The sequence below is a fragment of the Anguilla rostrata genome, chromosome 7 (assembly GCF_018555375.3).
Source record: "Anguilla rostrata isolate EN2019 chromosome 7, ASM1855537v3, whole genome shotgun sequence".
NCBI lineage: Eukaryota > Metazoa > Chordata > Actinopteri > Anguilliformes > Anguillidae > Anguilla > Anguilla rostrata.
The window spans coordinates 29307852-29321235 of NC_057939.1; the positions used below are offsets into that span (position 1 = coordinate 29307852).

The following is a 13384-nucleotide window of genomic DNA, read 5'->3' on the forward strand; positions in this document are numbered from 1 at the left end:
ATCTTAAACCTGCTTTATAATGAACAAAAAGGATTTTGAGAGAGAGAGATTTTGGATATGTTTCAGGACCCTAGATATTTTAGACCACTGTATTGACAGAAAGCTTGTAATTCCCACTTGAAAGTGATGCAACAGTGAGTTTTTTGAGTAAAAACGATTGATTTGTATTGAAATGCATGATTATGTTGTGATTTACAGCAATGCATAATTTTAACATTTTGGACAGATTTGGAGACACTGGGTGCACTGCTTACTTTTTGCTTCATAGGAGCAAGGTGTTTTGATCCAAGACATGTATAGTTTAATCTAGTTTAATTTACTTAATGTAAAGTTTATATATGGGATCTCTCAGTATTTCATTGCTAAATAAAAAAGAGCAAATTCATTTTTGTTTTTTTGGCTAGACAATTGCATCTGCGGCACTTTATTACTTCCTAAATTATGAATATAAACTAATATAAAGTATTGTAAATGGTACAAATGTCTTCATTTAAGCCATTATTCAAGTCTCTGTGGCTCACATCTGGACTTATAAAGCCTTGAATTGGCAAGCCCCCTGAATTGGCAAGGATCGGCAAGGATTGGCCAGATTTGGCATGTGCGCGAATGGGTTAATTGGTAGTGAATATGCACGGCTGAATTCCATTTTATCAGTGTCTTACCGTTTTATCAGTGTTCCAAGATGGAACTGTACGTATGGCTGTTGAACACTGACAACAGAAAAAAAGAGGAAATACAGTAAAAGGCCACTCATTTAAAAAAGATTGCTTTGGTACAAATAAACTGACAAGTAGCTTATCAAGAAGTCTGAGTTTGCCATCCCCCCCATGCAAACACATGTACGGAAATTTAGGCTACTGGCTGTGAGTGGCAGCGCATGGATTGTTTAAAATTGCCAGCATAGGCTACCCTTGCCCATAATCCAAATTCGACCCCTAGCCCATGGTAGTTCCCCTGGAGTGCCCTTGGTGTTATAACTTGCTGAGATCACATTGATGGCCACTCATGGCCACTGTACAAAGAACATTGGGCCTCATTCACTAACGTTGCGTACGCACAAATCTGTGCTTAAACCCTGCGTACACACGTTTTAGGCACAATTATGGGATTCATCAGTATGTTCTTACTTGAATTTGTTCTTATTGTGCAAACAAATTTAGAGCTGCCTCAGACCATGCCTACGCAAAAATCATGAAGGCCCCAAGTCTTCGAAAATTATTTAAAAATTGTAAATTCATCTTTGACAAATAGTAAAAATGGGTAAATATTCAATATTTGAAATTGTAAATAATATTTACTAATAATACCTAATAATGTACTTAATAAGAAAATTATTATTAATAATAATAAATATCTTAAGTATTACTTGTAATAATAATAAACTGTATAAGAATAATAATAATTACATCATACTTAATAGTAAAACTTTGTCTTGCTCCCACTCATAGCCAACAATAGGGTACTTTGAAGGTGTAGTAATTTAATTGAGTGTCCGATAATTCGGTCGTTGCGCAATTTTGGGAATACTTGCATTCTACAAAGCTCAATACTGGATTGCCGGTGTAAAGCTAGAGAGTGCTAATGCTTTTTTTTTTCCTTCCTGGAGCAAGTTAAGTGCAGTAATGCAATGCACCTTAGCCGAGATTTCCCATCACCGCGTTCAGACGCGAGTACAATGAGCACGCTCTTCATCGATTTCTGGACCCTGCACAGATAGACCCTACACCACTGCAAATCAGACGTGGGACTTTTCCCAAGCAATACGAATGGCTTGCCTGATAAGGGGTGATACATCGCAGGGGAAACTGTAGAATACGTGGAAAATGCAGCAATGCCCCTCTAGCGCAACCGAGTGAAGGATTCCGGAAAAATGGAAGTTACTCTTGTCTGTCTAAAGTAGAGACGAGTCTTCAAAATCTTAGCGGGCTGAATGATAACACGAAGAACCGCTGAAGTAACTCCGAAATCTGTTCTACCCAGCTGAGATTTAATTTGGCATTTACAGAGGAATTACTAGAAGCGTTTGTGTTTAAGCAATTTATTCACGGAAACCTGTATTCATCTGAAGTAAGAAGCAGCGTTTACCCCAGTTGTAATATGTTCGTATGGTCGGTAAACTGTGCATATGCTGTTTTGAATATTCTGGAAAAAAAGATGAGCTGATTTGTTTTTTACTGCGTCCCTCAGGCAATTCACTGCCTCAGTTATTGTAGCCAAAGCCTCATTTTTCCTCGCACCAGTCACTTCAGTGGAAACGCTTTGAAAAAGAATGCCTTTTCTGGCTTCAACTTCAATCACTTTTCTTTTCTTTTTTTTACCATTAGGGGCTATGGTTCAACTTTTCTCTTCACTTCTCTATCTCTCAGCCATGCTCTGAGCCTGCAACAGGACCGTCCTTATATGGAGAAATCGGGCGTTGCATTATGCAAATAGAAAAATTGCGGGCACGCGCCTATCAATTAAGAATGATCCAGATTCACCAACATACGCACGTGGGTAAGAACAAAAGTGCCTGGTCCACAAGTGTCTTGAATCTGGCGGTAATTTTGCTGCCAGGTTTCTGCGCACAAAGAACATTTCTACGCACATATTAGTGAATGAGGCCCATTGTTTCTGTCTCAGTCATTTCTGTTGTCTATCACAGAAATATTTCAAAATGTTTTAAAATTGTATTTGTATTTTAATGTATTTTTAAAAGCCTCTAAATACTAAAGTATTCGGTGAAAAATATTTGTGAAATATACTTAGCTGGAAATGGGAACTATTGTAAAAATGTATCGCACCAAAATATTTGCACCAAATACTGACAAGCTGATACAGAAGGTAATACCTCAGAGCTTTTACATTTTCGGCTGAAATTATTATTTTGCTGGTAAAAATTACATTACCTGATCTCCCCTAGTAAAACTAATCCCATCTGGATAGGACTTATGCCTTTCTGTTTCCCTCCCCAGGGTGGATCCATGCTGTGTACACGCCCGTCGATACGCTGGTGTTTGGGGGGAACTTTCTTCACAGCTTCAACATCCCCATGCAGCTTCACATCAACAACATTGAGGACCGAACACGGGTGTGTGTGTGTGTGTGTGTTTCTGTGCATGTATGTGTTCGTGTGTGTTAGTGCATGTATGGAAGGCCAAACGAGTCAAAAACACGAAGGGAAATTGACGTCTGGAATAGCATGTTGTTTGTGCGTTGACAAAGTCATCTACGTGTTGTTTGTGCGTTGTCAGTGCAGCGCAGACAACACATTAAAATTCAACGCATGGACAATGCGGGATTTCAGATATCAATTTTGTTTTTGAGTTTTTGAGCTATCTGGCCACTTGCCCATTTTGACTGTGTCATTATTTGTTATAATGTGAGTATCCTTAGCTTGTTCAATAGCGGCAGGCCACCCCTGGACTTACAGAAATAGTTTTACCGAAGTGCTCAGCAACCAATATGAAATTATGACGCTCAAACATTCAAAATGGGCAACTGTCCAGATAGCTGAAAACCACGCGAAATTAACAACTGGAATCACAAGTTGTTGACGTATTGTCAACGTGTTATTGCGTTGTTAACGCGTAGATTTATAATGTTTTGCACGTTGACAATTATTCAAGCCTGTTACCAATACACAAACATCACGTGACTCCTGATGTCAGTTATGCGTGTTTTTGGCTTGTTTGGCCTTCCATATGCATGTGCCTGCATGTGTGTGTTTGCGCGTGTGCCTGCTTTTGTTCACTTGTGTGTGAGAGAGAGAGAAAAAGAAAGAATGTACAGCCCTTTTTCGAGCGCACAATTTCTGGGGTAGACAGTAGAGGGCTTTCTCACCCCTCTCTTGCCTCCTCCCCCCCACCTCAGGTCCCGGCTAAGTTTCGCTACCCCTTCTACTATGAGATGTGTTGGTATGTGCTGGAGAGGTACCTGTACTGCCTGACCAACACCTCACACCTCACACCCGAGTTCCAGAAACACTCACTTGGCGTAGGTGAGAACCGCTCTCTTCTTTGCCTTTTCTCCTCTCTCCATCTCTCCCCTCCTGTCCCATTCCCTCACTGTCTCCTCTTTTAGCTGTTAGTGTCTGTACTGAGTATTGCCCTAACTGTCAGACATCATAACTAGCACGACCAGTTTGTCTCCCCTTGTTTTCTTGCATGGTACTTCAGTCCTCTGCCAGCTAGAGTTAACGATTGCCTCTTTGCAAAGCTCCTTTTCAAATAATTATCCCAGTTGCACCACCTCAAGTAATGTAAGTTTATAAAGTAATTGCAAATAATTAATCACAGACGATGATTGACAGTGATGTTTACAAACAACACTCGTGTGTAAAATCCAGTTTGATTGCTTAATACCATGGACATGCTGCAGTATTTTTACAGGTTGTACAGGAGAATGTCAGTTTTTGTTAGCAGTGGGAAATGCCCAAATTAAAAATGTGAGTAGTTCCATAACATTTAACTTGAAAAAGTTAAGTCAAAAGTTAAATCAAGACTTTAAGTAGAATCTGATGCCTTAGTGCTGGGCTAAAACAAAAACCTGCACACACAGCGGTTGTTTTTTGGATAAGATTGTGCATTCTTGATTTATACAGTACATTTTTTTTTACTGCAGTAGCGCTAAATCCTGGTCCTGGAGAGCCACAGAGTGTTGATTTTTGTTTTTACCTTAAGATCATTGGCCAATTCAGACCCAAGAAGCCAGGTGACCTGAGTTAACTGTTTAATCAATTGCTGTGCCACTCAAGTGCTGCGTAACAACGAAAGCCAACAGGCCCTGCAGGTCTCCATGACCAGGAGTGAAGACCACTGGCTCAAAGACATGCTTTTCTTTTTTAACCCATTCGTGGATGCCACCTAGTGGCCAGGATGCAGGCTTCCTGAGATTGCTCAACTCAGACATTCTGTGCTCCTGCAACCAAACTATGAGTGGAAACAACAAACTGTATTCTAGCTTTATTGGTATACGATATGCAACAACTATGCCAAATATGGTGTTTCTTAATGCAGCATTCTCATGTTGTCAATTTAACAATGGCTACCTCCCTGTGGTCTCATTTGCAGTTTCACCCCCCATGCATGACATGCTAGACAATAGTGTCTATCTGGGAGTTCATAAAATATTCTTTCACTATAAAAAATTTATATTCCACCATAACAACCAGGTAAAACAACAATCGCCAAGGTATGCCAGTTAAGCGGTGAATAAAAGCATTGAATAGGGAAATAAACTAGAGGACTTTTTCTGGAATTATACAACGTCATTCTATTATCAATATCAGAGACTAAATATAAAGTAAATATACAATCTCACCATTGGTTGAGTAAAGATGTCCCTTTCAAGATTCACTGGTTATTTATTGTCTTGAACAGTTTGTTTTGGAAAATAAACACACACAGAAATTGTATTTATTACAGCCACGTGCAAAACACAGCTTGTTATTTAGCCTGGTGTAACTCGTTTCAGTTCGTTCTGATTGATAAGTGTTTTGTCCAGTGGAGCACAGTGTAAGCTTTCCCATAGTGTATGGCATGCTTCATTCTGAGTTTATAACTAGGATTGATAGCCCCGCGCAAATGGCAATAATGGTTGCTACAGAATTGCGTTGCACAGTTAATCGTGACTTCACAGTAATATATGAGCACTCATTGCGGTGTAATTTTTTTTTTTTCCTTCGGTTTTTGGAAGATTTTACCAATTTTGCCAACTCATCAGCATGTCTAAACCAAATTCTCTCGGGGAATGGGTCAGAACAGGAGGAGGAAGCATGAAGTCTAGCCAGGATACATATGAACATGGCAAAGATGTAGGTATTACTGCTTTTAATATTTCAAATATTTTTGTATTTTGTTATATTTGCATTGGCCATAAGAAACAACTGTTCGCCTTTGTTAATAATGCTCAATATTGGGCATTGGTTTTTTAGGAATTTGAGGGCTAACTAATAGGTTTAGCTGTTAGTATAGGGTCATTGTTAGCATGCCCTGTGAACTGTTAGTGCTAACTGCTATGACACCTGTCGTAAGTTTGTGTTTACATTTGTCTCTGCACGTGTGTTTTGTCTTTCCACTTCATCATCTGATTGGCCGTTTCTGTCTCTGGTTACTTCGCTTGGAAAAGTTGTCGTTTTTCACTTAGACTAGCTCTTTGAACTTGTGTTTGGTGTGTTGTGTATAGTGATTGCTTTGTTTGACTTTTCACATTTGACCCTATCTTTGTTTGATTCCGATTCCCGTCTAGCCCTTCTGGTTTGTTTGCTGATTAGATCTCATGTTTGACCCTTTGACTCTGATTCTTTCCTTAGCATTTCTAGTTTGTTTGTCCTGTGATTTTGTGTTTTTGGCCATTCACTCTTGTATTCAGTTCTGATTCTCGCCTAGCGCACTGCTTTTTTTGCTGACTGGATTTCGTGTTTGACCATTCACTTGTTCTCGACCTTGACTCACGTTTTGCCCCCTGCTCCGGTTAGTTAGTGTGTTCCCAGCTGGACTACAGATCCTTCCTTCGGGACTCAAGTTTGTTATTTTGCTTTGTTATTTTTATTATTTTTGAAGGCACTCTGGGTTTTAACACTCAGATTTAACTCAGATAGATTTAACACTCCGTTGGGGGTACGCAATTCAGACGTTTGGTTTCAGACTATCCGTTGACTGTCCAAAGTTCAGCATTCAAAGCCGCCCCGTGCCCAGTGCCCTTCGAAGACTAGCCAGTTTCCAGTTAGATTTGGATAGGCAGAAAGGGACCGGAGGTACTGGTTGGTTTGCAGTATGTTTCCCTTACCCAATCCCCTTATCATTCACCCCATTACGGTCTGACCCAAGACCAGGTCGTGACATAACATAGTGGTTTGTAGTGGCCTGCTTTGTTAGAATTTATACTACTCACAATGAAATTGAGTGTCTTTCAGCGGGTTTGCGCTATTCTCCAATGCGGACATTTCACATACTGTTGCGTAAGCGTTCATGGTGGCTCAATCATATGTTTTAAGCACCAGTTTACAGTGAAGCTAGAACATCGCCAACATTTTTCTATTGGTGGAATATTATTTTATTGTACTCTTACTGTACGTAATGTCTGGTATTAGTATTTCCATGTCACTTAAATCATGGAATATTTACTGTGTGTTATGTGCTCGATAAACATAAAACTTTCCTTGGAGTAACATTTGGAAAATGTCATCCCATCCCCATGCAATAAAAGATTACATTCTGTAGAATACAGGAAAACAGACTGATTACATTTTTAGGTATGTGTTCCACAGTATTTCAGTGTTTCTGCATTATTTTTTATTTTTCATTATGTGACATCAGTTTTTCATCTTAAACCGTCATACAGTGCAAATTTATATGCTTTATAATGTTGCCCCCTGCTGATATCTATGACTTTTGCTCAAAAAGCAAGTTTCCCCATTGGGGTCCATTCATTTTGACAGCAAAAATAAAATACTTCCATTCAAATATTGATGTTAACTCTGTGCATTATATTAGGAAGAAAAATCACTTATTAGTTTTTCGAGGTAAAATAATTTTTTCCTACCACACAGACAAAGATATGAATTTTTTATTTATTATTTATATTAGACTATGTCTGCACTATCCTAACCTACACGCGATTAAGTTTGTGACCAAGAACACAACTAAGAATGTCTGTTGAGTGGAAAAAATTGTACTTCCTGGTTCTTATGTGCTCCCCATAGGTTTCTATTGGCGTCACTGTCTCTACATATTATATACTCTAAGTTTATAAAAGAAAAAGCATTTTATTCATTTTTTGAGACCCCTAGATATTTTAGACTTCTATACTGATGAAAAGTTATTCCCATTTGAAAATGATGCAAAAGTGAGTTTCATGAGTGAAAACAGTTGATATGTAGTGCAATATATGATTACGTTATGATTTACAGCAGTGCACAATTTAGAAATTTTATATTGATTTGGAGACACTAAGGGCCACCAGGGTACACTGCTTGGTTTTTGCCTCATAGATATTTAGTAGTTCTGCATATCACCCTCAGATTTTGCCTACTTGTGGTCTTGATCCTGGATGTATATAGTTTTACGTGTTATATATATATATGTACGTGATCTCTCAGTATTTCATTTCAAACTGAAGGATAACAACTTCATTTTTGCCAAGATAATTGCATTTGTGGCACTTCATGTCTACCTACATTTTGTATATAATCTAGTATTATAAGTGGTACATGTCTTGCGTCATCTAAGCCATTTTTCAGGTCTCTGATCCTCACATCAGGAGCCTAAATGGGTGAGGACAGTCTAGATTTGGCATCTGCAAGGAGTTAAACTTACATCCATGTTCACTTTCCTTCCTGACTCTCCCCATATTACATGAACTAATTGTTTTTATAAATGTCTCAATGAGAAACTCATTTGTATGATTAGTCACTTGACTGTGGAGTGCCACGGGAACTCAGGAGGATAACCATTGACATACAAGTTTAGCCCCAAAACCCCACTTAAAACCCAGGGCTTTTTTTGTAAGAATACCCCCATTGTCTCAGAAGCACCCTATTATCTCCAATCTTATATACAGTACAGACGTGGTTCAAAGCTTGAAATAAAGAGCACATTTGTACCCAAATGACCAAATCCCTTGATCTTATGGGAGTCTCACTTTGTAAACATATAGGACAGATTTATTCTGAAAAATAAAATTTGATTTGTATTTTCTTAATTATGCAGTGATTATATGTACTTCTGATACTGGATGAAACCAGATTTCTTTTTCCAATCATACTCCAGGATGTATACAACACCAGAATAATACTTTGGAGTGGGTTGAACAAAGCAGTATAATTTGACATTTGTTTTCCCAAAGGTGGACACAAGTGTCCCCAAAACCTCTCCAAATGGCACCTAACCTCTCCAAATTGGAATATTGTGTATATCTTTTTTCCCAGCCATATTCCACTTCCAGAACCTAATTCCATTGGTACCCTCTGGAACCCCACAAAGCAAATATTCTTTATTTACCCATTCTCTCTTTTTTGACTAAGCCCTGTATTTCAGTTAAATGGTGTTTTTTGCTTGTGAAATTCTATTTATGTACATAGAAATGTTCATTTTCAAATGAAACGTATACTTTCTGGGACCTTTTGGAGCGGGATGTAAGATCAGCAGTTCTAACATTATCCTTCCAAAACGTTAGCGTGGAAAAAGAAATGGTTAAACTAATTTAACTGGTCAAACATTTTATGCCAATTTCATGCCTGCAGATTATTTGCTGAGAACACCAGATGGTCTATTTGCGAAGAGGCCAGTGCCAATCTCCTTTTTATTTACTTAATTCAATATCCACTTTATTTTGGGGTGGCAGGTATGCCATCCCGCTAAGTTACGCCTTGGTGGGGCGGCATGCCCCATACCTTTACAGCACTAAGAGTTTGGCGCTTCTCAGGGTTCCCCACAGAAACAATTGCAACAGCCACAGATACTCAGCCCTTAAAAACATTCATTTCGGTACATTCTGACTCCGTTTCAGCAGACATAATTAATTAACAACTTCACATGTCCACACAATAAAGCCTCAAACTAAGGGGATTTAGCATTTTCTCCTTCTTTTTCCTGCCAGAAATGCTCCAAACTCACAAACAAAATGTCTCCCAATTGGACATTTTACCGACACCAGCCAATCCTTCACCTAGACGAGCCAATCAAAATCTCACATACACACGCAAAATAGACGTATCTTTTTACTGTAAAACATTTTCACTCACAACAGCTAGCCTGTTCATGACTGTGTGGTCAATGTCACGGTCTATGGATCATAAGGTCCCAGGTTCAAGCCCCGCCTGGAGCAAGTTTAACCTGCTTTTTTCCTCACTAATAATTGTCTATTACTTCTCAATTACTGCTTTTGCACCACATCTACCCAGCGTTCACCGAATGTACACAGTGCATTATGACATACCATCTGCATGTTCACTTAACCAGCTACAATATCACCAGGCCATATGGATTCAAGTCGGAGCTCAGCTGTGCTTACTGGCCTGTGTTCTTCTTTAAAACATACGGACAGACAAGTTACACCAGCTGACCACTGCCATTTCTACTAACTATATTTCTTCACTTGGCTACTGTAAACATTCTTATCAGCAAACGCCACATTTCTGCATTCATGTTACCTCGCCCAGTTCTCTATCTACCCTCATACAAACAATTACTACGTATGTACGTTCTGAAACATTAAAACATTACAAAAATTAAAATCATGACTCAGTCATAATTATAACTGCAATAGATTTCCTACGCAGTATCACACCTTACTTCACCCACTACTTAAACGAGTGACTCCTTATACTGTTATATATACCGTTCAATAAGGAGACTCATCTCGCTCATGGTCACTTCATTTACTTTTCACTATAGTCTGTGATCTTGTCAAACTTCACCTACATGCCCATTCTGCTAAAAAAAATATTGTTTTAACTACTCAGTTTCATCATTTGTCCTCATTTCTCTCGTACTATTGTTATTTTATAATATGCAAAGATTTCTGGGACATATGCGTCTGCTCCTGTTATCCACTATCAAGTGTTCCGGTTCTACTACTTCCAATTCTCACGTAAGGTCACTGGTCTACCTAAACAAAACAGCGAAGAGGACTCCTACCCACACATAAGCGTATCAAAATGCCTTATAAACCTTACAAACACTAAAAGTGCATCTCCTCGAAATAACAGAAAACAGAGCAGGACAGAAGGGTACACAAGCTGCAACCTAGGGAGCTCTAATTCTACGAGCTTGCTGATAATTTTGTCAATCAAGGCTTGTTGGATGGCCGTCAAATCCGTGAGTACATACACTGGGCATATTTCAGCTGCGTTTCTGATGCGTTTATACTTACGCCTCCGCACCGCACCACAGCCACTGTTTTACATATATAGCAAAGCGAAAGTGCTAAACGGTACATGCTCATCAGACTGTACAAATTCACACAAGGATAGCCATAATCCACGGTGGTTTCTTAACAGGTCACTTCGCATTTCTCACTTTCTCATAACAAAGACATTGCAAAAAGAAATATCATCTCATAAAAAACACATTTTCAACATACAAAAATACCAAGTTACTCACACATACAAAGCACTGTTTATAACTGGCAAAATCTACGCCTGCCATTAAAAGTATTGATATCAAAATGACGCCAATTTACTGTACTACAAACAATATAGACTATCTTGCCTCACGGAAATTAAATAAGCTGTATTCCAATGCAGTGCTACCCAATGTTTCCTCAGTTGTTTCAAGTCAGTTGGCCCTGTGTTTTTCAATCTCACCATTTTGCAATGTCATTCAAACTTTGTGTTTGAATGACATTGACATTCAACACTTTGACAAAGTGTCAAATACCTCTAATTGCCTCATGCAACACATTTAAATTAATGTACTAAAGCTGCTGGTGAATGCCTACAGGATACATATTCGTCCAGAAAACATATATTTATACTTCCTTGTCAACTTCATTTTACTAAATGTACAAGTTCTTGTATATTTGCTACTTACAATAAATACTGCATGTAAAATACATATTGTAATGTACATACATACATACAATACTTCTTTATCCCCATGGGGACATTGCCCCTGCAGCATGTTACATTCACAATTACGAACACATTTATACCAAGAAACATACAATCATTCACGCAACAGAAAGGCTGGGCAGCTAAATACATACATACCAATACAAATTGGACATAATGATGCCTATTCAATCAATCTTGACTCTTAAAAAACCATCCACACATATGTTTGGCCTTTCCATGTACTGTATGCTTATACACACAGGGCCAACTGACTTGAAACAATTGAGGAAACATTGGGTAGCATTGCTTTGGAATACAGCTTATTTAATGTCGGTGAGGCAAGATAGCCTATATTGTTTGTAGTACAGTAACTGGGTGTCATACCAATACTTTTAATGGCAGGCATAGATTTTGCCAGCTTGAATGAATGAGTTATAAACAGTGCTTTGTATGTGTGAGTAACTTCGCATTTTTGTATGTTGAAAATGTGTTTTTTATGAGATATTATATTCCCAGCAGTGGAAGACGTGTTGTAATAGTGCCAAGAATGAAGTGGAAGTGCCCTGACTTTCATTTTCAACAAAGGAGGTACTAAAATGCAACATTTTTTTTTTCGTTTAACGCAACACAGGGTGAAAAGGAAACTGCTGTAATAAAGACGCTGCATTTTTTAAATTTCACATTTGAATATTAATTTTCAAGTCAAATGTCTTTTTTTAACAATTTGAATAGTATTTGAAAATTGAACCATTGTTTGACAGCCCTAATCTGTAGTGGTTTTACCGACCGATACAGGGTTTTTTCTCTCTGTCAAACTGTGAGGAGTCTTAAGCTTTACAACAGTGTAGGTGTTACAGCAGTGCACCTTTAATTAGTGACCGATAAAACCAATAATTTAAGAGAATGCGTCTAATTTGGCTATAATAAATTAAATCCCTGCTGTTCACATGGTGGAGGCAAACTGGTGACCCTTATCATATCTAATTATCATATCTAATTCCAAGTTAAACTATGCGGTTGTTCCCTGCGCTTGGAACGGTACTTTTCTCTAGGGCTTTCGACACACTTGTTCCCAGTTATGGTTATACACTTTGTTGTACGTCGCTCTGGATAAGAGTCTGCCAAATGCCTGTAATGTAATGTAATTAGACAAATCCAACTTCCCCTGCCTTCTCTCTCTCTCTGGCTGTTTCTCAATATGCGTTCTTGTCTGTACTTGTGTCCTTGAGAAACGTCATCTTTAGCGGCCCAAGTACTGTCCAAATACACAAGTTCGCATTTTGCCAAGAACAGTTAAAATTCCCGGAAGTGTTCTTGACACGCCCATTTTACCGAGGATGCATCGGTTGGTAACTTGTATGAACTTGACCACACAAATATCCCAGCATTCATTGCGCAATGGCAGACGAGACCACTGAACGGTAACAATTTTTTTTTTGTTTTCTCATCTCACTAATAAATGTTACAAAAATCCTTCTAAGAATGAAAATGATGCGAGAAATATATGTTATAATAACTGAATTTCAGCTCATTTTAACCATATATAACTAAAAACATTTAATTTGGCTCTAATTCAGAGTTTAATCTGTTACCTTAGAGACCAATGTATAGCCAGAGGATAGTAGCCTATTACGTGTTAGCCAAGTCGAATTAAACTTTTTTAGTTTTCATTTCACTAATAAATGTGACTAAAATCTTCCACAAACGAAAATGAGTGACTGTCAGGTAGCGTAACCAGGGGTTAAATTGGGGGTGGACGTGGGTGGACAGTAAGGTGAACCTTTGGTAAATAAATAATTAATTTTGAGTTAATTTTCGGCAGTTTTACAAATAACTATGACAATCCAG

At 38.4% G+C, this 13384-nt stretch overlaps 1 protein-coding gene across 5 annotated transcripts in view; it reads left to right on the plus strand.

Moving 5' to 3' along the window:
• Window positions 1–13384, plus strand: part of kdm2ab (lysine (K)-specific demethylase 2Ab) — an 87589-nt gene that overhangs the window by 38155 nt on the left and 36050 nt on the right. For 4 of the 5 annotated variants that reach the window (XM_064344034.1, XM_064344037.1, XM_064344033.1 and 1 more), the window contains 2 exons: window positions 2955–3070; window positions 3853–3979. In XM_064344034.1, the coding sequence (XP_064200104.1) occupies window positions 2955–3070; window positions 3853–3979 (243 nt within the window). Of the gene's footprint in view, window positions 1–1429; window positions 2497–2954; window positions 3071–3852; window positions 3980–13384 lie in introns of those variants that run through there. The other variant, XM_064344036.1, reaches the window with a different exon arrangement.